The following is a 26,655-nucleotide window of genomic DNA, read 5'->3' as shown; positions in this document are numbered from 1 at the left end:
AAACCAATCATATTTCAGAGTTTGAATTTGGAGGGCGGTGCCAACATCAAACCCGCCCCCATGCTTCCATATATGGTACACATCCTACTTTTACACATGAAACAAGTTTATGTATAAAATATATGTACGTTTATATAGTACACGTCCTACTTTTAAACATGAAACACGTTTATGTATAAAAATATGGGAATACGTAGGTTTATATGGTACACATCCTACATTTAGACATGAAACACACGTTTCTTTATAAAAAAATATGTACGTTTAATTAAAAGGAAATTAGGATATTATATACTGTTGCATTTATATTCACACATTAATATAGAAACTCAACATTTATACATTCTTTTATAAAACTATGTCAACTATGAGCAACAACATCACCATCAAGTACCATTTTGGTCATTCACATTAAAGCCTCAGTAGGTATAGTTTTAACCACTTAAATGTAAATTTCTTTCTTTCTAACTGTGTGTGCTAATTAATATACCATATTTTGTCACAGAACTTAATTACATAGGGCTTCCATCACTCAAAGGTGCTCAAATGTGTCCACTAAAATAAAAGTGGCAGTGACATATTCAAATATTATTAACAATCATATAAAAAAAACAGAAGTGTCAAAACCATGTAAAAAGTTTTTTTTTTTTTTTTGATGGACAATGTCACAGCAGTGTTAATTTATTCTTATTATTTATAATTTTTGCAGATAAGAATATTCTGTGGACTGGCGACCTGTCCAGGGTGTCCCCCGCCTTTCGCCCAATGTTAGCTGGGATAGGCTCCAGCCCCCCGCGACCCTGTACACAGGATAAGCGGTTGACGATGGATGGATGGATGGAAGAATATTCTGAATAATGTCTATAGCATTGCACTTTATGTATATTGGCTATGATGTGCCAATAACACACATTTGAGGACATCAATGTTTGAAATGCAGTGTGCTTGTCAAATTGAAATCAATTCAAGATCAAACAGATTACAATCACTTCCCAAACCAAAATAGTAATTAATATTATTATATGAAAAATGTTATAGCCCTTTGTAATTCAATTACATAGCAAATACACTTGGTATTACACAAATCCTTAAACAATTATGTCACCAATTTAACAAAACTTCAAAATTAACATAGATTTAAAAAATGCATAGATACACATAAATGCTATAAATCTGTCAATATGTTGTCCAGCCACATACAACACCGCTTAAGTTGGCCATGTCACAGCTGCTTACACACCTGGCCATAATCAACTTACTCCTCTATCTTCACTGTTTACACTCATAGTAGACATGTCTGATTGGTCACTGCTGCGACTGGATGGCCTTGATTGGTTTACCGTACCCTGTGAGGGAGAGCCATATATGTGCGGAACAGGGATCCCAGGGAAGAAGATGATCTGTGCATCGGAGTAATAGGGAGGTCTTTGAATACCAGGGCCATAGTAAACATGAGAACCTGGGAATAGCATCCTTCTCTGGATGTGAGAGGCAGAAGGCTTAATATGGTCATAAGCAGATGGTGGAAGATAGGGCAAAGTATGGAGTGTCATTCCGTAGCTTGCCCTATTGTCAGCAGTAATATTATGGCATGTCCTTGTAAGTATTTTTTCGCTGCTGCTCATCTGTGATTGGCTTTCTGAAATACTCTCTGCTGAATGAATTTGGGGCGAGTGTGAAACAGGAGTCACAGGAGAAAGCGAAGAGCTGTGCTGAAGAGTAGGTGTTACCCGTGGAGATTGATTTGAGCTACCAGGGGACAGTGATTCTAAACAGAAATGGAAATTGGGAAAATAAATCTGTGTAGTTCAAAATGAGGGATCAGTATTTTTGGTCAGTTTTTGGACTTGTAGCATTACAATAAATTATAAATGGCCACAAAATTTATATTTACTCACTGAGCACTTTATTAGGAACCCCTGTACACCTACATATTCATGCGATTATCCAATCAGCCAATTGTGTGGCAGCAGTGCATAAAAGCATGCAGATACGGGTCAGGAGCTTCAGTTAATGTCTACATCAGCCATCACAATGGGACTCAAAATGTGACTTAAACCATGTTATGATTGTTGGTGCCAGACAGGCTGGTTTGAGTATTCCTGTAACTGCTGTTCTCCTGGGATTTTCCCGCACAACAGTCTCTAGAATTTACACAGAAATGTGCGAAAAACAAAAGACATCCAGTGAGCAGCAGTTCTGCAGATGGAAATGCCTTGTTGATGAGAGAGGTCAACGGAGAATGACCAGACTGGTTCGAGAAGACAGAAAGGCTATGTAACTCAAATAACCACTCTGTACAATTGTAATGAGCAGAATATCATCTCAGATTGCACAGCATGTAGAACCTTGAGGCGGATGGGCTACAACAGCAGAAGAACACGTCAGGCACTTTATTATGACCATAGTGTTCCTAATAAAGTACTCAGTGAGTTTACGTGGACTAAAACCCACAGAACTCCAATTCTTTAATGGGATCTTTTAAAAAATTCACTCATTTTGTTTCAGAGAGCAATATATTGTGTTTTTGTGACTCTTACCATTACTGTTAGGCAGTGTTTTCACAGCGTAGCTGTGGGTGCCCTTCCCACGCAGCACATCAGACACCTTGAGATATAACCACACAATCACTTGTTAGGAGTTACAAAAGTTTTGGCAATAAATTCGACTGGTAATTAATATGCATTTTTAATCTGCAATAAAACTGAACAAATAATTTTGGGAATCACCACTTGTTGTCGCCACTATAGTATTTGCATTCTATTGACATTCTATTGACTCTATTGACCAATAAAATTACAATATTCTGATGTCTGTTTCATTTTACATCAGGAAAAAATGCTGATAAATGGAATAAAACACTTTACAGTGTAAATAAAGATCAAATATATCACCAAAACTCAACCTTCATTATTTTTCCTCACCTTTTTGTTTTTTGCCACCATGATGGCGGTGTCATTATGGTTGTTTTTTACACTACTATCAGCTCCATTCTTCAGCAGGATCCTGACAATCTCTATCTGACCCCTGCCACAGGCACTGTGCAAGGCTGTATTCCCACTGTAAGACTGTGCATTTACATCACATCCACTCTGACCAAGCACACACAGAGAGAGAGAGAGAGAGAGAGAGAGAGAGAGAGAGAGAGACTGTGAACATTATGAATAAATGCCTCTGATTCACTCACAGACAAATCGAAGGTTTTACATTGTGCAACAGCAGATGACTTCTTTGGGGTCAGGGTGGGGTTCGTGATGGGGAGGGGGAGGGGTAATAGTGGGGGTTAAATGTTAAATGTCAATTCAGTGTATATATGTTGTGTTTTTTCTTTCTTATATGTCTATGAATCAATAAAAAATGTCAACTGAAAAAAAAAAGAGGCAGGCGTATTCAGCCCATAGTCAAAATCGAAAGGAACAGATTGTGACAAAAGTGGTGATCAAGAACATGATGACTTTAACTGAAAACTTGCTCTGAAGATCAGCTGATTCATAAGCTGTGAAGTATGAGGGAAAAACGCAACAGAAAATAAATGCACACACACACACACACCTCGATCAGTAAGTTGACCATGTCATTAGAGTTGTTTTCTACAGCATGTATCAGTGGACTGCGGCCACTCTTGTTATCCTGTGGTAAAACAGGAAAAGAGACACAAAAACCTTAGAGATCACAACACAAGCGTGCACAGATAAAAGGGTAGGGCAAAAGAAGATAAATGCATGGGGGAAATATGAAGTCACATCTGACAACAGAACAGGAAGGTTGACAATGATGGGTGACAATTTCACTGACCCCAGCGTTGATCTCAGCTCCACTGTCCAATACGATTTTGGCCAACATTTTATCTCCATTCTGCACAGCCAGGTGGAGGGGAGTCAGACCTTAATAATTAGATAAAATACTTCAGACTGTAGATTGAATGAACCACTACAGCAAGCTTAGACAAGTTGCACTGAGTGAACACACACACACACAAAAAACTCTTAATACACCACCCTCTGTGTTTCTATGGACTTTTTGAATAGTGAATTTAAGAGAAGAGTTTCTCTTTTGATACGGAACATGAATCCATTTCCATTTCACAGCCATGAATGAAGTATATACCATTCACATTGCATGGACTGATTGGTACTATGTTGATCTTAAACAGGGAATTGTATCCACAATAAATCTGACACATTACTTGACTTTTTATCAATAAGAAAAACTAAACTAAAACTAAGAAATTACAAAACTAAAATGTCCTGCTCTTCTGGAGGTTGCATACTTAAAAGGGTCATGTCATATATTGATTTTATTATTAATTTTCCCCCCTGAGGCTCCTATAATACTCCTCTGTTAACACAGCCTGATCTCATTATTATACATAGCTATTCATACAAAACGTACAATGTGGACGTATTGACAGCATCAATTATGTATTTACAGCTTTAGAAATGTAAAATATTTATAAATCCACTTACAAAATAAGTAAATACAGAAGCACTATCGTTTTGGAATATGTGGAGCTGGATCTGCCGCTCCGCTGAAGCAAAACTTGTGCATCGTGCGTCTTTAAAGGAAACACCCCGATGTTACATCTTAAATGCAGTTATATTTTTTGCATTATAGTGGTTATTTACATAATCTGCTTACATATTATTTGAACTTTAATAAACTGGCATTTCTCTGTGTGGTCAGCGCCTCTTCTGTGAGTTCTAAGGGGGAGAGATTGAAACTGCACCCAGCTGATGCACACTTTGTTGTGGGGACGCTCATCCCTTGAGCGCACACGCTTAGTGCAGCTAGATTATAACGTGATGGCTTGCGACTTATTGCATCATAGTATATGTCACTGTGCATTTATTATCATGAAGAAAATTGGCAATCCGCAGCTCTATCAATAAGAGAGTTTGTAGTATTCACTCCATTAAACACTACAACAATATACGTTTTTGATTTGTTTTGGCACATTTTCCAATATAAATATCTAAAACTCCTTTAAAACAACATACATTTTCTTTAGCAGCTATACTGCAGAAGCAAATATTGTTATCTGAGAATGTTGAATATAATATTTAAAAATACAAATATTTTTAAATATCTAAAAAGCCTTTAAAAAAAAGATGCATTCACCTGAGAAGCAGCATATAAGATATTTAGACTTGCTTTAAGAGAATAGATCTTGAATATAAGTATATTTTGTCTTTTCTGCACTTGCAGAAGTATAACCAAGTGAAAAAATACACTTATATACAAAATAAACTTACTGTATAGTTAAGATACATTCTCTTAAAGCAAGTCTAAATATCTTAAATGATGCTTCTCGAGTAAATTTATCTTGTTAAGATATGTGCAAATTTTTACACACTTTTGAATGGAAAACAAGACAAAAACACTTGATAACAATAGTTTTTTTTGCAGTGAATTTCTTTACTGAATTTTTTTTCCCTTTAATTCAGTAAATGTCATTTAGAAGTATTTTTAAAAGAAGATTTTTCTTCCTCTTTATTGATAGTAAGCACGTTTAATACAAACTTTTAAGTCAGGCACAAGATGAATAATCGGTTAAGAGCTAATGATTAATCATTGAAATAGTCGCAGAATAGTCTAATAATTGTTCTAATAATCGTTAGATTAATCGATTATCAAAGCCCTAATCAGGAAAAAGCAGCAGAAGAAAACAAACTGTATATGCAGCTTAAATTAAAAAAAAAAATTCCAGAACTAAACCCCATTGAAAACCTCTGGAATGTTATCAAGAGAAAGATGGATGGTCACAAGCCATCAAACAAAGCCTAGCAGCTTGAATTTTTGCAACAGGAGTGGCATAAAGTTACCCAACAGCAGCGTGAAAGACTGGTAGAGAGAGTATGCCAAGATGCATGAAATCTGTGATTGAAAATCAGGGTTTTCCCACAAAATAATGAGTTCTGGACTCTTCCTAAGTTAAAACATTAGTATTGTGTTGTTTAAAAATGAATATGAACTTGTTTTCTTTGTATTATTCGAGGTCTGAAAACACTGCATCTTTTTTGTTATTTTGACCAGTTGTCATTTTCTGCAAATAAATGCTCTAAATGACAATAAATTATTTTTGGAATAAGGGAGGAATGTTTTCAGTACTTTATAGAATAAAACAAAAATGTAAATTTTACTCAAACACATACCTATCCAGTTTATCCAGAGAAACTGATAATTTTACAGCAGTCTCTTAATTATTTCCAGAGCTGTATATATATATATATATATATATATATATATATATATATATATATATATATATATATATATATATATATATATATGAATGACATTGTCTTGTGTAACAGAAATACAGAACAGGTTAACTGAGTACTGTACTGTTACAAGACGCTCTTTTGTTCAAATGTCAGATTACACATATAAAGCTAGATGGCGATCCTTGACCCCTTCCGGTTCAGCGAATACGTTCCCAAAAATAATCATACATTCATGCAGGAACATTATAGCTACCATTATCAGACTATATTTGGCTTGCTGCCCCCCAGTGGAACATCTCCAAAAATGTCATTTGTAATTTCCGATATGGTAATTTCCCTCATTTCATGGTTGCAACTCATCATGACTGATGGTGGTGTGCACAGACATACTGTATAATTGCATGGAAAATACATTTCTATTGTAATATATTTTGTTCTTACTGTGGTACCAAACAGGGCCATATGCTAAACCAGCACTAACCTTCATAATTCCTGACCTCCAGGTGGGGTGAGGGGTTGTGGGAGTAGTGTCTGAGGATTACAGAGAGGCAGTCGGCCTCTCCGTACTCACAGCACAGGTGCAATGCTGTCTGCCCATTACGGTCGAGAGCTCCAGGATCAGCTCCTGCATCCAAAAGTGCTTCCACCAGACCAGGCTGATGGGTGATTACAGCCAAGTGCAATGATGTCTGATGAGAGAGAGAGGAGGTGGGGGGCAGAAAGAGACTTTACAATAGAGTTATGGTTCATCTATTTTTAAACCACACAATCACAACTCCCACACCAATGCATAACAGTATTTACGCAGTTTATCACAAAAAAAATCTACTAATCAAAAATCAAGGTTTGATAAGACGTACAAGTTTATTTAAGCTAGTAGTTTAAGTCATATCCTTGTGTGGATTCCTGTAACAATACCTGCTAACATGGAACTTGACTAACATGTTAAAGGTCAGTTCCACAGATTTACTGATAATGAGATAAAACTGGGCTGACGCACATTTGTAAACATTACAAGGGCAACAAATACATACACAGCAAACTGATTTAAAAGTGTGATTAGTGACAAACATTTTCAACAGTTTCACATATTCATCATACACTCACATAAACATACCACATAATCGAAAATACAAGTCATGTAAAAAAAAATTACAAAACATTGTATGTTGAACACAATTACACAATAATAACAATAATAATAATAATATAAAAATACAGCATAAACAAAATGCAATTGCCAAAATAAAAATGAAAGAGAAGCCTCTTTGAAAGAGTTTAAAAATAACAACATGCTGGACTAGTTCTTCCAAGGAAATGTACCACTCATGTGAAAGAAAACAGAATTAAAGTGCTTAATTTGATATCTGTAAAAAGTTTCAAAAATCAACCAAAATCTAATCCTTGAATGTACATTTATAATAAAGTTAAAGTTGCATTAGCTGATATTCCAACTTAGTACTATACAGAAAATGAATACAATGAGTCATGGCAAATAATTGAATGTGTGTATGTTCTGTTGCCAGAGAGGAAGACTGAAAGACAGAGAGAGGTTTGTGGTTTTTAATAATACCCACTAAAGATTAGCATCAGTTAAATACTGGTAGTATAGTGTGGGCAGGGATATGGAGGAGAGTTGGGGGTTTGGCACTGGATGGAGGATATTCCAGTGAGGCACAGAGGAGAAAAAAGTTCAGAGGGACTGAAGCAACAGAAATTCCTCTGGTGTCACAATGCCCGTGGCCCTCCCTTCCTGTGAAAATAGCGCTCCTATTTCCCTGAATCCTGTCTGACTCACTGAACAGCACACCCTCACTCACCCACCCTATGCTAGAAGACATGTTACTACACACATAACATCTTATGGGTATTTATTTGTGCTCACATTAAACATATAGCTCTAAATCTAAACAGTGAGGAACAGTGGTGAAAAAAATAAATTATAATCTTATTTAGGCAAGCCCTCCATGCTGAAAAAAAAAAGAAACATTGAAACCAGCCTAATTTGGTTTGCAGGTCTTAGCTAGTCTTCTATCTGGTCTCTCAGCCTGGCCTGCTAAAGCCCCTGCAAAATCAGGAAGCAGTTAAAACCAGAAAACTATTTCAGGCTGGAATAAGATTGTTTTTTTTTTCAGCAGGGTTTAAACAGGAAAATGCACATGAGATGAAATTAAGAATTTCAAAGGATTATGATTTGAGTGGATTTGAAAATTCCATTAAACCTGAAATAATTTACCATTAAACAACCATAAAACTTTAAAGAGAAACTATGAGTTCTTGGAAAAGCACGAGGAGAGTAAATGAGGGAGATGAAAGGGATAGGAGCCGGAAATAATCAAGCGGAGGGGAGAGAGGAGTGATGAAGGGAAGAAATGGATCAGAGAGGGAAAATCCCTTTCCTCTCCCCTGCAGTGTGTCCTCACATGTACTTTTTCCCTGTGATAAACACAGGGAAAAAGTATAAAAAAGAAAGCAATGTTGTCTGAATAAGGAAAGAGACTGTGGGGAAGACTCATGACACAGATGCATGAGCCAAGAACACAGTCTAGTGAACTGAAACTAAGTCCTGAATGATTTAGCACTAATGATAGAGCTGCAACAAAAGTAATAAAAACAAGAAAAGATAGGACAAACAAACAGTGCATTAAACAGTGCTTAATGCATGCATTATGTGCATGCAAGTTATTATGCAATGTATACATATATGCCATGTCAAATATCATTAGCATTGGTAACACTTTACGATGTTTCTATTTGTTAATAGTTGTTGATGCATTAGTTATGAGCTAACAATTAACAGAAATCGGGTCTGATGTTAATTTACAATTATAGTATTGTCCTAGCTCATGTTAGTTCATAACACATTAGTTAACATTCAGTTAACCTTTAATGTCAAAAATGTGTTAGTATATGTTCAAATGAACATTTACCAAGATTAATAAATGCTCAATGATTAATAAAAAAAGTTTTGTTAATTTTTCCAGGTTGTAAATTTTTACCAGCATTTAAATGACTGATATTATTTAAATGAATGTCAATAGTAGAGTTAAGCTCATTATTGTGTTACTGTGAAGATTTCTTTTAGTCTCTAAATTGTAGTACAAATGCAGGCACATTTTTTTCTTATTCAGGATAAAAGAGATACATACGTATGTTACAACAGTGCAGGAGAAAGAGAGAGAGAGAGAGAGAGAGAGAGAGAGAGAGAGAGAGAGAGAGAGAGAGAGAGAGCGAGAGAACAAAAGGGAAAGTCCCTTTTAATACCCTGTAAACCTCAATGCAAGGTATGTTGAGAAACAAGCCAGAGTGTGAGGGGGGTCATGTGACTTCTCGGAACGAGGAAACTTAAGTTCATACACATGCAACTATAACTGTTTGCACACACATTCATACTAGTATAAAACATACAACTTCTGTAAATTGAATTCATCTGCAGGTCATGCAAACAGAAAATCAGTTGCGGCCTTGCTTGATCGATTAAACACACGCATCACCTATCATAAACCCACAGGTGCCCAACACACACACACACACACACACACACACACCTCATCTGCATATCAAATGTCAATGCCAGTGCTGGTCATGACAGATATGTGGGAGGAAAATATGTTTTATAAAAGCAGAGAGTGGAACTGCAGAAATTGTAATACAAGTCATTCTGGCACTAGTGATACTGACAGCAACGTAGGAATAATATTAGCAGTAGTAACACACTCTTCAGTACATTGCCAATCAGCTGAGAATCTACCTGCCCTTATAATATTTACTTTTTAAGCATCATTCACTTTGTTGTGCTCACTTATTTGAAGATTTGTGTTGAATTACATTGAAACTCGAACAAATGCTGCAAATTGAAAGTTCTTCAAAAACCTATCTATCCAAGCTTCAAAGCAATGCTAATATGCAGTTCACAATTCTGTGGAAATGACAATTGAAGACAAGATATAACACAAAAATTAACCTCAACAATCTGACAGAAAAAAAATTCAGCCCGCAGCTAAGACATTTACGCAGCTTCTGGTAACTGCCTGGTGCCTGTGAATGTACGTTTTCATGTAAGTGTCAGTGTGAAAGAGTGTGTCTGCACGTCAAGTGAAACCTAAACATGAATTTGAGGTGATTGTTGAGGTTTAGCTAGACATGCAATGGTGGTAATTGATAATGTTGAGAATGCTGGAAGTATGGGTTAATACAACCAGAAGGGGACAAGAACAGGATATGAAAGCCTGGGAACAGTCTGACAGTTCTGGCACTCACAGTGCACACTGACACATGGGAGGACAGAGGACAGAGGTTGCGTGTGTTGTGGCGGCCATGTGGTAAGTTCAAGTGGGCAAGCCTGCAGCTTTTAAAGGTGCTCAGGACACTATAAGCAGTGAAGTGCACCTTCTATGAGAACAACACTGTCCAAGGTGTAAGTGTCCTCTTTTGCTTGTGGCCTGAGTCTTTAGGAATCATGTGACACTTAAAAGGGATAGTTCACCCATAAATGAAAATTCCCTCATCATTTACTTACCCTCATGCCATCCTAGATGTGTATGACTTTCTTTCTTCTACAGAACACAAGTATAATACAAGTGAATGGTAAATTTTAGCTCCAAAAAACAAATTAAGGCTGCATAAATGTAACCCATATGACTGTGGTTCAATCCATGTTTTCTGAAGCAATCCAATTGATTTTGGGTGAGAACAAACCAAAATGTAACTCCTTTCCATTGCAGTCTCTAGGCACAATCATGATTTCCAGATCAATTACACTTCCTACTGCTTGATGCGAGTGGTGGTGGTGTAGTGGACTAAAGCACATAACTGTTAATCAGAAGGTCGCTGGTTCGATCCCCACAGCCACCACCATTGTGTCCTTGAGCAAGGCACTTAACTCCAGGTTGCTCCAGGGGGATTGTCCCTGTAATATGTGCACTATAAGTCACTTTGTATAAAAGCGTCTGCCAAATGCATAAATGTTAATGTAAAATGATGCATCCACAGAGTGCTAGATGGTGGTAGGAAGTGTAAAGACAGCTGATATCAAGATTTAGAGGTGAAAAAGTTGTTATATTTTGGTCTGTCCTTACCCCAAACCGATTGGATTACTTCAAAAGACATGGATTAAACCACTGGAGTCTTATGGATTACCTTTATGTGTTTTTTGGAGTTTCAAAAAAATTTATTTTCAAAATCAACAGAGCTGAAATATTCTTCTAAAACTCTCCCTTTGTGTTCTGTAGAAGAAAGTCATACACATCTACCATTATGGCGTGAGGGTGAGTAAATGATGAGAGCATTATAAATTTGGGGTGACCTATTACTTTAAGTGTCACATTTCTGGAAATTACAATTGCCCATATAGGGACAAGTACTCAGGTTTAAAGGGATTGTTCACCCAAAAAAATTAAATTCATTCTTCATTTAATTACCCTCATGTTGCTTAAAACCTGTATGACTTTCTTCAGTGGGACACAAAAGGAGATCTTAGACAGTATGTTAGGCTCAGTCACCATTCACTTTCATAGCTTCATTATTTCATACAATGAAAGTGAATGGTGACAAGGCTGTCAATTTGCCTAACATCTAATTTTTTCTCCCATGGAAGAAAGAAAGTCATAAGGGGTTTAGACCAATACAAGAGTGAGTAAATTATGACAGTATTTCATTTTTGGGCAGGGCGGTAGCAAGAAATTCAGGGCCCCCTGACTCTATTTTGCTCTGGCCCCTTACCTTTTAAAAAATACAGTTCAGAATTTGCCTGCTTCTTTGAGTGTGTGCTTGTTTTCACCTTACCTGTCTTAGGTTATTGAAAATGTCTAGGTCTTTGTGGGCCCGCCGATATATTTCAATAAGCCAGGCGACCAGTGCACCATTCTCCTTAACCACAGCGATGTGAAGAGGCCTGCAAATACACGCACACAGACAAAGATACATTAAAAAAAATAATTCACCTAAACATAGAATTACTGCAAAACAACATGCACACTCCTGTTAACCAATAATCAAATGATTTGTACAAACAGATAAATCCTTCAGGGAGCAACAGTCAGAACATGTTAGCCTCTGTCACCAGTCACTTTCAATCTGCCTTATTTTGTGTTCCACAGAATCCACAGAATTCAGAAAGTCACACAGTGTTTCGAACAACATGAGGGTGAGTAAACTCAACTGTAGCACTCTGGATTCTGGATATTTTTTCAGTACACATAAATCCACCTATATTACTTTAGTACACCAGTTCATTAACTAGTAACATTAAAATTCACAGTGATGCATTTCTTTTACGGACATCAAGGAGGAAGGGAAGCTTTGACCAAATAAATATAGTTTCATTGAATACAGAGTTGGTAAACACTCTTTGTTCCTTTTTAAAATGGCTTGCACAAAGTCCCAGGAGTTTAAAAATGTCACTGGTTGACCCCTATGTGACTACAGGTTTGTGAAACAATTATGTGTATGACTCACCTTGTACAAATTGGCTGTAAAAGCAACCACTAAGCAAAGCCGGTGAGTACAGGGAAATGCTTATCTCCCTATCTTTTCACAGAAAACCACAGTGTGAGGTGAGAGTGTTGAAGCTAATGTTTGGGAACAGGAAGAAAACAGTGTGCGAGAGAGAGAAAGAGAGAGAGGGACTCTTCATGAAATTTTTTAAGTGATGTTTTTTTTTTTTATACATCTGCTTCCAGTAACAGCTACTTTGGTTTGAAGTCACTTCCTGCCTTTAGGGACAATGGCACCATTCTTTCTGTTTTGAATACTAATTATCATTATATTTACTGTCGCATTAGGGGCTTTCTGTGCTTTTCAGACACTTCTACCAGAACTTCCCATGAAACCTTGAGAAAATTCTACAAAGAAACAAGCACTGGCTTGAAACACACTCACAATACCGTATGTTCACCAAAAAGAGGGCCATAGCCTTACTAGGCCCATACAAATTGTCCAACAGGCTCTGTTTCCATAAATAACGTGTTCAATATGTGCAAAAGGCAGACTCATTCACATCCATGAAAAACTGACTTTGGACCATAGAAGTAATGTTGTAAAGCATTTGTAAGCATGCAGAAGTCATCAAAATAAAAGATAATCGAGTTTATTAACATAGTTAAACACTACGACATTAAAAATAGACAGAACCAGCAATCTTAAAGGAACATTCTGGGTTCAATACAAGTTAAGCTCAATCGACAGCATTTTTGGCATAATATTGATTATCACAAAAACTTTTGGCTTGTCCCTAATTAAAAAAAAGCCTATCATTTTGAAATAATGAGCATTTTAATGTTTACAGTTTGGCCCCATTCACTTCCATTGTAAGTGCCTCACTGGAACCCATATTTTTGCTTTTTTAACAGAAAAGGAGGGGCAAGTCAATATAGATTTTTATGGTAATCAATATTATGCCACAAATGCTGTCAACTTAGCTTAACTTGTTTTGAAACTGGAATATTACTTTAAGGGTAAGGCCAAAATTGTTCTCCTGAATGAACTAAAGCGCACTAGGTGAATGTAGGCTGCATTTATACTATGCACAGCGTTGTTTTAAAATGTGTTTGTTGTGGGGCCTGGGCAGCTCAGCGATTATTGAGCTGACTACCACCCCTGGAGTCACAAGTTCGAATCCAGGGTGTGCTGAGTGACTCCAACCAGGTCTCCTAAGCAACCAAATTGGCCCGGTTGCTAGGGAGGGTAGAGTCAAATGGGCTACCCTCCTGATGGTCGCTATAATGTGTGTTTCTCACTCTCGGTGGGACGCGTGGTGAGATGTGTGTGGGTGCCGCAGAGAATAGTGTGGGCCTCCTCCTGTAACGCGCATCAAGCCACGAGATAAGATGCACGGATTGACGTCTCAGATGCAGAGGCAACTGAGATTGAGTCACCATGCCACCATGAGCACTTGGAGCACATTGGGAATTCCAAATTGGAGAGAAAAGGGGAGAAAAAAAAATGTGTTTGTTAAGGGTGATGTCATCGAAGGTTGTAAACCTACCAGTAGGTACGCTGTCTCTGTTATTACCTTGTTTTGCAATAGCCTTGAAGAAATGGTTATCCAAAGTTATACATTTTTGATGTTTAGAGCTGGCATGTGTGTGTGACAGGGCGGAGGGTGGGGTCGGGTCATGATTTTACACACCCGGTCCCTTATCAGGCTAATTAAGCCTCATAGAGGGATAAAGGCCGACTGCGGATGGTGGTGCGGGAGAGAGAGAGATTGTTTACGGGCAACTGACCGTCATGTGTCTATTGTTTAAGTTTTTCATAAAAAAAATATTTATATTGTCAAGCCGGTTCTCGCCTCCTCCTTTCCCTTATATCCCTTTACAGTGCGATTGTAATTAAGGAATGTAATATCGAAACCACACCCATGATTAGTTTAAAAAAAATCATGAACAGTCTTCAACTAGCCAAGTTCTCCTAGGTCAAGAATTTTAGGGATGTGTGAAAACAGGAGAAATATAACCAAGCAAACACCTTAGCAGAACAAATAAGCCAGTGCATTTTTTCATAATTTTTAACCAAACGAAAAGAAGCTTGTTAGCCTGTAAGTCAAAAATGTGCCTTTAGGGTAGCTATTAATGCAGACATCAATGTTGAATGTTCATATCTTGTATTATGACTTACAATACATTTTGAAAATGTGGTAAAAATGTAAATATTCCCTGATGGGAAGTCACAGGGAAAAGTCCTGTAACATCTGGAAAAATGAGGGAGGGATAGAGAATTAAAGGACAGGGAAGAACAGTGGCCCTCATTGTTTATACATTCATTGAGTCATTGCAGGGTGCAAAAAAACTATTTTGCACACAGACAGTTTGGTGCTGATTCATATTCGTCTGATAAAGTGGTCAATCCTGTCCTACAGTGTGCTGTTGCGATTGCTTCATGTGGGTTATTCCTTTTTAGCAATGTATTGGGAAGGCCAAAAATCATATGACACATACAGTATATAAGTATAATTTACTTGACACTTATAATTTGAATAATTACTTAAAATAAGGATAGTGACAAAAGCGACAATCTTCCTTTTTTGGCCATCATGCTTGTAGGTGGTTTCTACAACACTGAAATCAAGTCTTTGACAAGCTAAAGGTAACCTAACAACCCAATATTTATTTTAAGCACCTGAATTGTTAAACTTGGGCTTTTTTTTCCATTAAAAAAAATATTTTATTTTAAGATTCTCTGTACGTCTGTCGACGGTTTGGGCATGCAATACGTCAGTCTGTCATTTGCCTTCCTGAAATATGACTTTCTGTTTAGTTTCGACCTGCCTGAAGAAAATGAACTGCCAAGTCACAGTTTCTCTGTTCCTTGATTTTGAGTAAGAAAAGCAGAAGAGATCATTAGTATTTTAATTCTGTTTTATTTGCCACCTTTCCTGTAAGTGAGTTCAATGACTGTGTACTCCAGGAAATCTTGTACTTTTTCTGTACTGTAGTCATGACCATGGGTTCACTCATTCTGACAAGATCCTTTGTTGAAGGAGACTTTATCAAGTTTGAGGGTTGTATGTTTACACAAGGCAAGTGTGACTGTATCACTGTGCACATCGAAGGCATTTGGACATTCCTGTCACTTTATAATCTAACTGTGTGGACAGGTATTGAATTTAAAACTATTTGCATCTAACTAAATGTAGAGCTACACAAAATGGTCAAGTCTTTCACATCTGAGTCTCTGCCCATGCAGTCGTGGTACATTTGCAATATAGCACACAGCAAAGAAAACAACTGATTTGCCTAAAAAGGTCTGCAGCTTAAAGAGGTCTTTTGAGTATATCTCAACACTTTGTGGCTGACAAGCAAAGCCAGCATTTATACTTTGTGACCCATTAAATACAATCAAAACTCACTTTTCCTTATCACTTCTCATGTGCATTTCTTAATAATAATCTTTGGCTTTGCTGTCACTTACAGTATACTGCAGGTTAGAATACAGTCTTTCTCTCTCACTCTCTCTCTTTCTTTTCGACAGATGAAACTCTCTAAGTTCCTGGAAGTGACTGAGAGTTTGTTAGACCGCAGCCCCAGATAAGGCTGGGGCTGAGACTGACGTAGAAACGTGTACATCTTTAGAATGAGATGAAGGGCTTTTGGCAGGGCAGTGGCGCATGTGTGGCATCCTGTACAGCCCAGAAATACAAACCCCTAACATCCCTTGCGGCACAGACCTGCTGCTACTGCAGCAAACAAACTCAGAGATACATTAAATAAAAACAACTCCAGCTGAAATGGTTACAGTAATTGCAGAGGCTGAATCCCTGTAACCAAGGTGAGAGTGAAGGTATCTGTGTTTTGAGAGCTATAGACAGCCTTCACATTACACATACCAGTAAACATGGCACCAGTGTACAAATAATGTGTCTATGTACATCTTGCACAAGCTCAGCATACAACATGGGAAAACAAGCTAATGTTGTTTGCATCTTCCAAAATTATTTTGTCTATGTCTGTTTTTATATAAAAGCATAAATGACCTGTATTACTTCATTGTGATACTTCATAGAAGTATTCACACTTTAAAAGAGGAGTAAAATGGGTACAATTTGATGAGGGTAGAAATGGCACAGGAATATAGGCACATAAGCAACAGAGAATAAGCGGTAAAGGAGGACGTGAGGAGCGGATGTTTGGGTTTTTGAGCCCATTCATTTTAAGCACACATAAAGCAGTGAAGAAAGATGAAAGGGAGTGTGAGAGAGAGAAAGACACCTGAGAAAACCACAGTAACACAACAGACTCACACTAACACCAGGCTTTCCCGAAAGTGAGGGTCTGTGAAGCGCTGAGAAAAACAAGGTGAGAGCACGAGACGCCCATTGACGTACGAGCCAGGAGAGAGTACAGAGAAGGGGGGAGACTGTGTCTCTGTGTGCTTGTAGGTTATGTTTATATGTGTGTTGTTTGTGTGAATGCAGTTGAGAGTTATCGAAAAGTATGATTGACAGATATACAATACATGAAAAAAGTAGACAGAAGCTAGGAAATAGGGATGTACAAGAAAAATTAGAACTTGGCTACAATGAATCAGTTCAGGGAAACTTGGATAAAAAGTGTCACCAATTACAAAGCCAACAAACTATCAAGTAATTAAAAATGTCATAAGTATGTGGGTGATGCTATGCCTAGTCACTGACGTGCGGTCTGGGTAGGCAAACTAGGCACTGCCTATCCTGCCAAAATTCAAAAATAAAATGTTTATTAAATAATAAACTTGTATTTGTATTTTTACTTTTTATTCTTGTGATTTTTATATATGCAATATGTGTGTTATTCCAATTGTTTAGACGTTATGATGACAAATGTAGCAGTTACGCATAATCAACTAAAAACATATGGTAGAATAAGCAGTGCTTTTACGGTCCATTCATTGCAGACGACACGAGGAAAACCCATGTTGCGCATGCGCGCCGATCCTGTATTCTTTAACATGTACGGCAAAAAGCACAAATCTGCTGTGCCTTTTGACGTAAATATGTTATGCCCGTAATCATCTCCGTTACGTATCAGACATGGACCAATTAAAATCGAGATATTCCTGGACATTTGCGTAGCTAACGTCATTACACCACAGCTAGCGTACATGCCTAATCCTCGCCAAATTCAAAATCAAAATGACAGCACTGGCCGTAATCACGGAATTATGAAATTTTTCCAAGCTCGATTTTAATTCCAAATAGGAGTTAATTGCAAGAGGGAGGACTACGCCAGCCTTAGATGGACTAGTACAGCAAAAGGGTCCAATAAGTATCCGATCATTTCAAACTGATTTGTATGTAAGAAAAGATTGGCTATGTGGCTGTGCTAACAATCAGCGGCTGTACTGCTATCCCTGCCTGCTTTTTTCAACCAGTCAGACTGTTTGGACTTCAGCGGGATATTGTGATTTGAACAACCTGCCCGCAGCTTTAACCAAGCATGAAAAGTCGTCAGCTCACATCCAGTGTCAAATTACACTGAAAACCTTTGGAAAATCTCGGATCGACCTTGCACTTGACGAGCAAAGGAAGCTGTATATAACCTACCACAATGAAAAGGTAAAGGATTGTTGTATTGTATCTTCTGTTATAAAGATGAAGATTGCAACTTATGTTCTGTTATATGTTCTGTGTTTTGACTACTGAATTTTGTATAATAATATCTAATGAAGATATATTAACAAAATCGTATATATTATATATAAAACATATATAAAATACACATTTCTTGATATGCCGCGCTTGTGCGTAACGTTCACTGTTATTACGTATTATTAGCTTAAACAATAAATCAGGTAATCTGGCTTTCATAACTCAGTGCCTAGCCTCTTTAAGACATCACCGCACGTCACTGTGCCTAGTAGGATATGTAAAATAACTTACTAGTTAGTAAATATATCCAATGAACTTTCAGTGATCCACAAAAACTGAAGCTGGCTCATTTGCTGACTAAACTTGGATATTAACAGCAGGTGTCATTTTTGGAAATGTTTTGCTCATATGAGAAGTGATATTTTCATACTGAGTGAAAGGTTTAGGTATTACAGTAATATAGTTCATGTGTTTGTGCTATGCCTGAGGAAGCAAGCATGTGTTCATTGACCAGACATCCTCATCGAGGAATCCCAAAGAAACAGTGGCGTATGAAAGAGTACAAAGCAGTTTCTCTCACTTAGGCCTACTTTTACCCAAAATACATTCTCTCTCGCTCTCTCTCTCTCTCTCTCTCTCTCTCTCTCTCTCTCTCTCTCTCTCTCTCTCTCTCACACACACACACTCTCACAATCTTATAAAGAACAGCAGAGCATGCTGAATCTCTGTCTTTCCTTCATTCACACAATTGTGGCCAACTGTGTTGCTAAGAACAAGTGTAAATCATCAGACAAGACTATCTTAGTGATTAGAACGTGAAATGGCAGAGAGGAATATACTGGATAATGTGGGTAAAAACGATACCCAGCTAACATCTTAACATGTTTCAACCAGGACCATAGTAAACACGAGGCGTATCTACATATTTTTAAGCACACTGGGACTATGGCATGAGAAAATATTTAGATTTAATTTGTCAAACATGATTTCGCAAGTAATAAGTATGTTAGTTCATTCTTTTTTTCCAGGTGACTAATCAAGACTCACTCAGCGTCCAAAACCACGTACTGTCACTGTATGTACTGTATTTGATAAAGGACACGCTTCTTTGCTGGTAAAACAGTACGTTCTGTAGGTATGCATGCAAGTATACTAAATTCTTCATCTAGGGACGTAGGGATAGACCCGTGACCCAAATATATGACTGTGATGAAGAGAAGGGCGTGGAATCAGGTGATCAGTGGGAGAGCGAGATAAAGGGGAGCCGGATGCGCCAGTTCGAGGGAGAGAGAGAGACACACGTGGCCATGCTGTGTGTGTCTGTGTTTGTTTGTTTTATGTTGAGTTTCACATTAAACTTCATGTTTACTGTTCAGCTGGTTCCCATCTCATCCTTGCTCGTCCTTGAACTGTTACAATGACGTAAGAACTACAACTGCAAAAATAATCCGCTTAGGTTTTTTTAAACAAACACCATTTAAGCACAATGAACACCTTTATTGGTATATATACAGTATATAGCACTTTAAGTTGAAAATAGCCACCCCACTCGCAGTTCAATGCTGTTCATTTAAATCCAGAGTTTTGAACGTGATGTCTCCTCAGATCCTGAGGGATTATGAGATCGTTAAGTGTCCAGTCAATCCGCACTTCAAAATGCCACCAGAAATAGTAGGTCATTTGGGTATTTTTTTATTACTACTTCATGAATCCTGAGGATTTGGACACACCACACCATTGGAATACTATTTTTGGCATATTATATAGTAGGGAATTATGGATATTCGGACGCAACATCAGTGTGCAACATCTAGGACAATCTGGAATTTACTAAATGGTCTTTATTTGTTAAATATCATATGAGAAATGATAGCCCTATGACATGTTTAGAAAACATGTTGTTTCACCATAATCAATTCTTGAACTACAACGTGCCATAAAATTACTTTAAGACTTCCAAAAACATTACATGACTCACGTGTCACCATCTTCATCTTGACGTGTTGCCACAGCGATATCTGCCAGCAGCCAATCTGTACTCTCTGGTGGAACAGGAGGAGGCGAGAGATTGGGAATTGGCATGAGAATGGATTTTCGTGGACTGGTGTACTGTTGAGGCCACTGGAAATATTGATAGCCTATGACTTCAGAGGAAAAATAAAAATTAGCCTTCACAAACCAAAATGCCATAAGTCTACAGCCAATATATTAGCCTCAGTCATCACCATTTACTTTCATTGTATGTAAAAAAGATGCAATGAAAGTGAATGGTTACTGAGGCTAACATTCTGCTAAATATCTGATTTTATATTCCATTGAAGAAAGTCATATGGGTTTGGAACAACATGAGGGTGGGTAAATGATGACAGACTTTTTCCTTTAACTGAAAATATGAACCTGATTTAAAAATGTTCTTCTGACGTAGGCGGCTGTATGCACAAACAACAAGAGGTGGATTGCGCTCAAATTAAAATATCTAAATGGGATTTTGAAAGAATATACTTTGGCACTCTTTACTATCTGCATAGAAATCTTGCATGGCTTCTACAGGATGTCATACTAACAGAAAGGATAAATCTAAAAAGATATAGACTTAGTTCAATATGTTGCTGATATGCTAGTATATTATGCCAGTTGCAGTGTATACTGTTGGCACAAATAAACCTCAGTTCAGTATAACTGCCATATTATTATTATTATTGGTAGTAGTATTACTACCAAGAAAGCAGTGACAGTCTACCTTAAAAGAGGAAAGTATGAATGGCAATTGAAATGTCATACATTGTAGCTCTATTTCATAAACTAAATGAAAGGACCGATGTATTATTGAGGAAAGAGATAAACAATGCCATGTAACGTGGCAGTTTTCAACAGAATTATGGACATTATTATTCAGAAGTACACATCACTAATACGTTTTGTATACGCTGCTAAATCAAACATCCTGCTGATTAGCTCAATGGTTTCACAATGACTGTGGTTCCCTGGCTGGACTGACCATGACTGCGCAATAACAGACGCTATCCACGCGCGCGGACACATTCTTCAAAATGACATGCAGTTTGAGAATACCAATTATAAAAGCAAATTGCTCAATGGCCAAAGAGGTCACAAAACACACTGTAAAAAGTGGTAACCTACAATTGTTACCTTAAGGAGCTATTTCTATACAATCCTCCGGTTGATTCAGTCATGTTAAATATTTGTTGTTTTACTTGAATTAAACCAGTTCATTTGAGATGTTACCTACCATATGAAGCACATTTTTTCCCCCGTGTAGGTCGATTTACTGGATTTAGCTAAATACATTTCGCTCTTAAAACATACTGTGAAGGATAACTGAAAAACATAACTTACAATATGGTGTTAATGGTGGGGCGAACTGGGAGTTATTCAAGCTTTGACTGTCACGAGCTTCGTTCAATATATTTGCATCTGTGTCTAAATCTCCCGCCTCATAGTTCTTCATCACTTTCGGACTCGGGCTACGTCTTTCTTCTTTGAGTATGTTTTGCTGTTCTACATTAACATTTCTTGGACCAGTGTGCTCATGGTCAAGAGGGAAAGGACGTTTCCTTATCGGAAGCTTAGAAAACGAGAAATCTGTCCATTTCCTTCCAGTGTCCGTCAGATTGTTGGACTTCACGTTAGGAGAGGTAGGTCGTGTTTGTATGGGATCCTCAAGCATCCTGTTTCCACTGACATTCCCATCGCCTTTTTTAGTCGATAGCGAAATTGAAGGTCCACAACTGTCCCGTGGTTCAGGAGGCGAACGTCCTTGTCCATTGCTGTGGCCTGATACCACCTGTCGTGGTGTGGTATGTCTACAATGACCTTGGTCGCCCGTCGCCCCCTGTGCGCAGCTCCAACGCTCTCTTGTTTTGTTGGTAAGGTCCAGCGGCACAGGCGAAACAGTGTGATTACTGCCGCTCATGGTCATGATCCTCAGGTGTATAGGTCCTATTTCAGACGAATCCTTTTCACAACATTGTGTCAGTTTGATACATCTAAAAACACTCCTCTGGTTCCCAATTTGATAATCATCTCATGTCGCCTGCATGAAACAATATCAATACTTACACTCTGTTCAGGATGATTTAGCAAAGCTAACTGAAGAATTTAGGATCATTGTCTTCAGGCTGATATTTGTCTCATGAAGAATAGTTCATGCACAAAGCCCATTATAAAATACTGTAAGTAAGTTCTACAATTACAAAAAGCTAAACAAAACGTGTGAGCGAATGCTCAAGCATTACGCGTGCAGTTAATGTCGTTCTAATTATGATAATAACACGAATAGTAAAATTGTAGGGCAATGACAATATGTCATGTGCAAGATTCCTGAGTACGCATTCTTCCAAGACAATAAAGGACTATGCTGCTTGCTGTCTCTATATCAATCTGAACTAGTCACCCTCTCTCATTCACTCAAATTAGGAAGTAGGGTGAGGGATTTCCTCTTTGTAGCTACCTCCCATTTGCTAAACGATAAAATAGCATTGCTGACGGTTTATTTACTTGTGTGATAGGGCTACTTTCGTTTAAACGTTATCCAATTTTTCTTTTTGGCACTTATTTGTACTTTAGGGGGGTGTCACTTAGCCTATATCTGTGTTGTAAGATAAATGGTTTCGTTGGCTGTTGGACTGGAATATGGAATCGCCGAATAATTGGGGTTGTTTGGTTTCGGTTTTGCTGTTCGAGAAGGTCTTTTGCGCATTTTTACGTCTGGACAATAAACTCATCTTTCAACGCACTGTTTACCTCCATCTCGACTGAATGTGTCGGGCGGTTACGCGAATGTTGAATAACCCTGTCCTTGTGGCAGTTCTCTAATCTCTTTCTCTGTCTTTTAATTTATTCATTTTGTTCACACTAGTGCCTGGTAGGAAGCGGGCTGGATCTCCGGCGGGGATCTCCCTTCGCATGTCGGGAAACCTGTCAGGCTTAACTTCCTGTCTTCCTGTATTTGACCAAATTGACAGAGGGTCAGCGGATTATCAGCGACTAATGGAACTGAAAAGAGAGCGGTCATGAGTAGTTGCAGTGTGTGGCATATGTTAGATTTATGAGTCATACCAATGACAACAACAAATGATTGACTATCACATGCGATCTCAGCAACTTTTCTGGAAAGCACCTCTAAATCTAGTTTGATCTGATCCCTTAAATTTGATATCTGCAGCTATTATCTAGACTCAAGATGGGCATCGGCACTCTGATCCAGCACTGTAAAAAGTGGCAATTTGCAATTGTTTTTTTAAGGACCATTCTACTTAATTTTTTTTTAAGTTTTTTTTTTTGGTGTGACCTAATGTAATCAGTTTGATTCAGTAATGTTTACAAATATTTCTGACTTGTATCAAACTTGTTGAAGCACATTAAGAACATTTTTATGTTACAATTTTGTAAGTATATGAAAACTCTTTCTTATTGACGCGCACGTTCAAGAAACCTTGCAGAAAAAAAGCCAGTGTTGTGACATTTTGTTAGATAATATTAATAGATAATACCCCACCCATGCACCCCATGAGTCTTAGTTCCTTCTCACACCAGGGGCCTGAGTTACCTGGGCCAGTTTGGGACTTTCCTTCATCTTTTAGATGTATGGGTGTGTGGAACAGCGAATGGAAAAAAAAAAAATAGTGTTTAAAGTCCCTAAAACACCCTGTAGATGGTACGTCTGCACTTGTCGGTTGGCCACAGCCTATATTATTTCCCATGGGTCAATTGAAGATTTACTAGAAGAACTGCAAATTATCTGTTTAATATGAGCCCAATCAGACAATTTAATATCAGGGTTTCTGCTGTATATTCACAATACAATGACACTATCATAGATGATAAAACAAACAAAAAAAATTTTTTTTGACATTATGGCATACAAAGTGTTGTAGTGACCTCTATATAACTTTAGGGTTAAAGCGATATCACCAAAAATAAAAATTCTCTCATCATTTACTCACCCTCATGCTATCCCAGATGTGTATGACTTTCATTTCTTCTGTAGAACACAAACTAATCTAGATTTTCACAAGCCCTCCTATGCGTGTTCAAGAGAGGACAAGTTCTTCTTCTGTTTTTGGTGATAAGCATTCTTAGAGCATATCTCCACCAACTGGGAATGGAGGAGAAAGAAAAAAGGGATGGATAAAGTAAAGAATAAATAAACCATATTTGCACAACAGCCAGTGTAGGTGGTGATATGCATGAAGAATGCAAACATCTCCTGAACACGCATAGGAGGGATGGTGAAAGTGTAGATGTATTCTTTTTATTTTCTCCCCAATTTGGAATTCCAAATTTCCAATGCACTCACGGTCAAAGTCATCATGGTGGTGCAGTGACGCTATTGTGGCGGATGACGAATCTCCACGTCTGAGACTGTCAATCCGCACATTTTATCAAGTGGCTTGTTGAGCACGTTACCGCGTTTCTCTGTGGCATCCACGCACAACACACTATGCGCCCCACTGAGAGCGAGAACAACATTAAAGCCACCACGAGGAGGTAATCCCATGTGACTCTACCCTCCCAAGCAACCGGGCCAATTGGTTGCTCAGGAGACCTGGCTTTAGTCACTCAGCACACCCTGGATAAAGTGTAGATTTATAGTAAAAAGTGCTTAAATATTGATCTGTTTCTCACCCACACTTATCATATCACTTTAGAAGATATAGATTTACCCACTGGAGTTTTATGCTGCCTTTATATACTTTTTGGAGCTTCAAAGTTCTGGTCACTGTTCACTTACATTGTGATGATCAACAGAGCTGAGATATTTTTCTTGGATTGAGAGTTGCCTTCTTGTGTGTAAATTCGTCTATCCACCTTCTATAGCCGCTTGTCCTAGTCCAGGGTGTTTCCCTGCCTTTGGCCTGAGACAGCTGGGACAGGCTCCAGCACTACCTCTGACTCTATAGCCAAGTTGTGGGTAGTGTTGGAGCATATTCCAACTGTCTCGGGCTAAAGGCAGGGAAACACCCTGGACAGGTGGCCAGTTCATCAGAGGGCTAACACATACAGACATTCACATTCACACTCTCACCTATGGGCAATTTAGAGTCTCCAATTCACTTAACCTGCATGTTTTCTGGATTGCTGGTGAGCCAGGACTTGAACTGGGGACCTTCTTGCTGTGAGGTAACAGTGCTACCCACTTTACTTACACCTGTGTGTAAGTAAAGTAAATTAAAAAAAATCCCTGTTCAAGTTCAAGTTTATTTACACTTAAAAACAACAAAAGTTGTAACCAAAGTGCTGTACAATTTTTTACAAACATTAATAACAGAATTAAATAGAACTTCTAAAATGTTAAAAAGAGCAAACTAATAAAACATTGTAAAACCTACAAATAAAACTCTTATAATTCTCAAACAACATTATAGGCTAAAGAGAAAAAATGTGTCTTCAATCTAGATTTAAATATTGGCAATGAGGAAGAAGACCTAACAACAAATGGGAGTGCATTCCACAACCTGGGGCCGCAACTACAAATGCCGATCGCCTTTGGTTTTCAAACGGGAACGAGGAACAGAGAGGAGTAACTGATTTGATGATTGAAGACACCTAGGTGCAAAATGTAGTTGAAGTAAATCAGCAATGTACTCAGGGGCTAGACCATGCAAGGCCTTATAAACATACAGCAGAACCTTGAATTTAACTCTGTAGCTAACTGGAAGCCAATGTAGGGAAGCAAGAACAGGGGCAATATGCTCTCTTTTATTGGTACCCGTTAGAAGCCTAGCTGCTGCATTTTAGACTACTTGCAGACGTGAAAAAGAAGATTGAGACAGACCCACATATAAGGTGTTGCAGTAATCCAGCTGGGATGTAATAAGAGCATGAATCACAATTTCCAAGTCCTTCTGTGAAAGAAACTGTTTTTAAGTTTTTAATTGTTTTAAAAACTTCTTAGAAGGACAACTAAAAAAGTGTATTCAAAAGGGCACAAAGTTTATAAACGTGTTCAAGAAAGTCCCAACTTCAATGAATAAATATACAAAGCTGTTCTGAATGCTAAAAATATTGCTCTCCCAATACTCACATTGGTGTCAGTTTCTTATTTCTGCCAAACTTTCTGTATTTTTGCTTTGCTCACATTTATTTATTTTTTGTCAATTGTCTTTGATTTGATTTTACTTTTTTGTCCCATCACTGGAAATTCTTTCCAACCAAAACCTTTGTCAATGTGTGTAAAGCTGTCAATGCAATTTACAAGACAAATGTTTTGTCCCTTCCATAGAAGATTCAGCTGTTTAATTCAAAAACAGCCCAACTTTGCAGACTTAGTTACTGAAATCAAAATATAGTTTGCCACTGCCACTGGTCATTTGTTAAATTTTGTGGAGTAATACATATGAAGAA

At 37.9% G+C, this 26,655-nt stretch overlaps 1 protein-coding gene across 1 annotated transcript; it reads right to left on the bottom strand.

The window, feature by feature from the left end:
• Positions 1 to 265: 265 nt before the first annotated feature.
• Positions 266 to 23,795, bottom strand: bcl3 (BCL3 transcription coactivator). Its single transcript, XM_052144248.1, has 9 exons — positions 21,646 to 23,795; positions 20,267 to 20,432; positions 12,009 to 12,117; positions 6,706 to 6,913; positions 3,796 to 3,884; positions 3,553 to 3,630; positions 2,925 to 3,092; positions 2,541 to 2,607; positions 266 to 1,768 (listed from the first exon to the last, which is right to left on the bottom strand). Exons 1-9 carry the CDS (start codon positions 22,226 to 22,228, stop codon positions 1,251 to 1,253), a joined length of 1,986 nt encoding a protein of 661 aa, XP_052000208.1. The 5' UTR covers positions 22,229 to 23,795; the 3' UTR covers positions 266 to 1,250.
• Positions 23,796 to 26,655: the final 2,860 nt, after the last annotated feature.

This window comes from Xyrauchen texanus, chromosome 15, assembly GCF_025860055.1.
Source record: "Xyrauchen texanus isolate HMW12.3.18 chromosome 15, RBS_HiC_50CHRs, whole genome shotgun sequence".
NCBI classification, from domain to species: domain Eukaryota; kingdom Metazoa; phylum Chordata; class Actinopteri; order Cypriniformes; family Catostomidae; genus Xyrauchen; species Xyrauchen texanus.
Note: the sequence above shows the minus strand (reverse complement) of the source record. Positions and strands in the feature narration are given on the sequence as shown.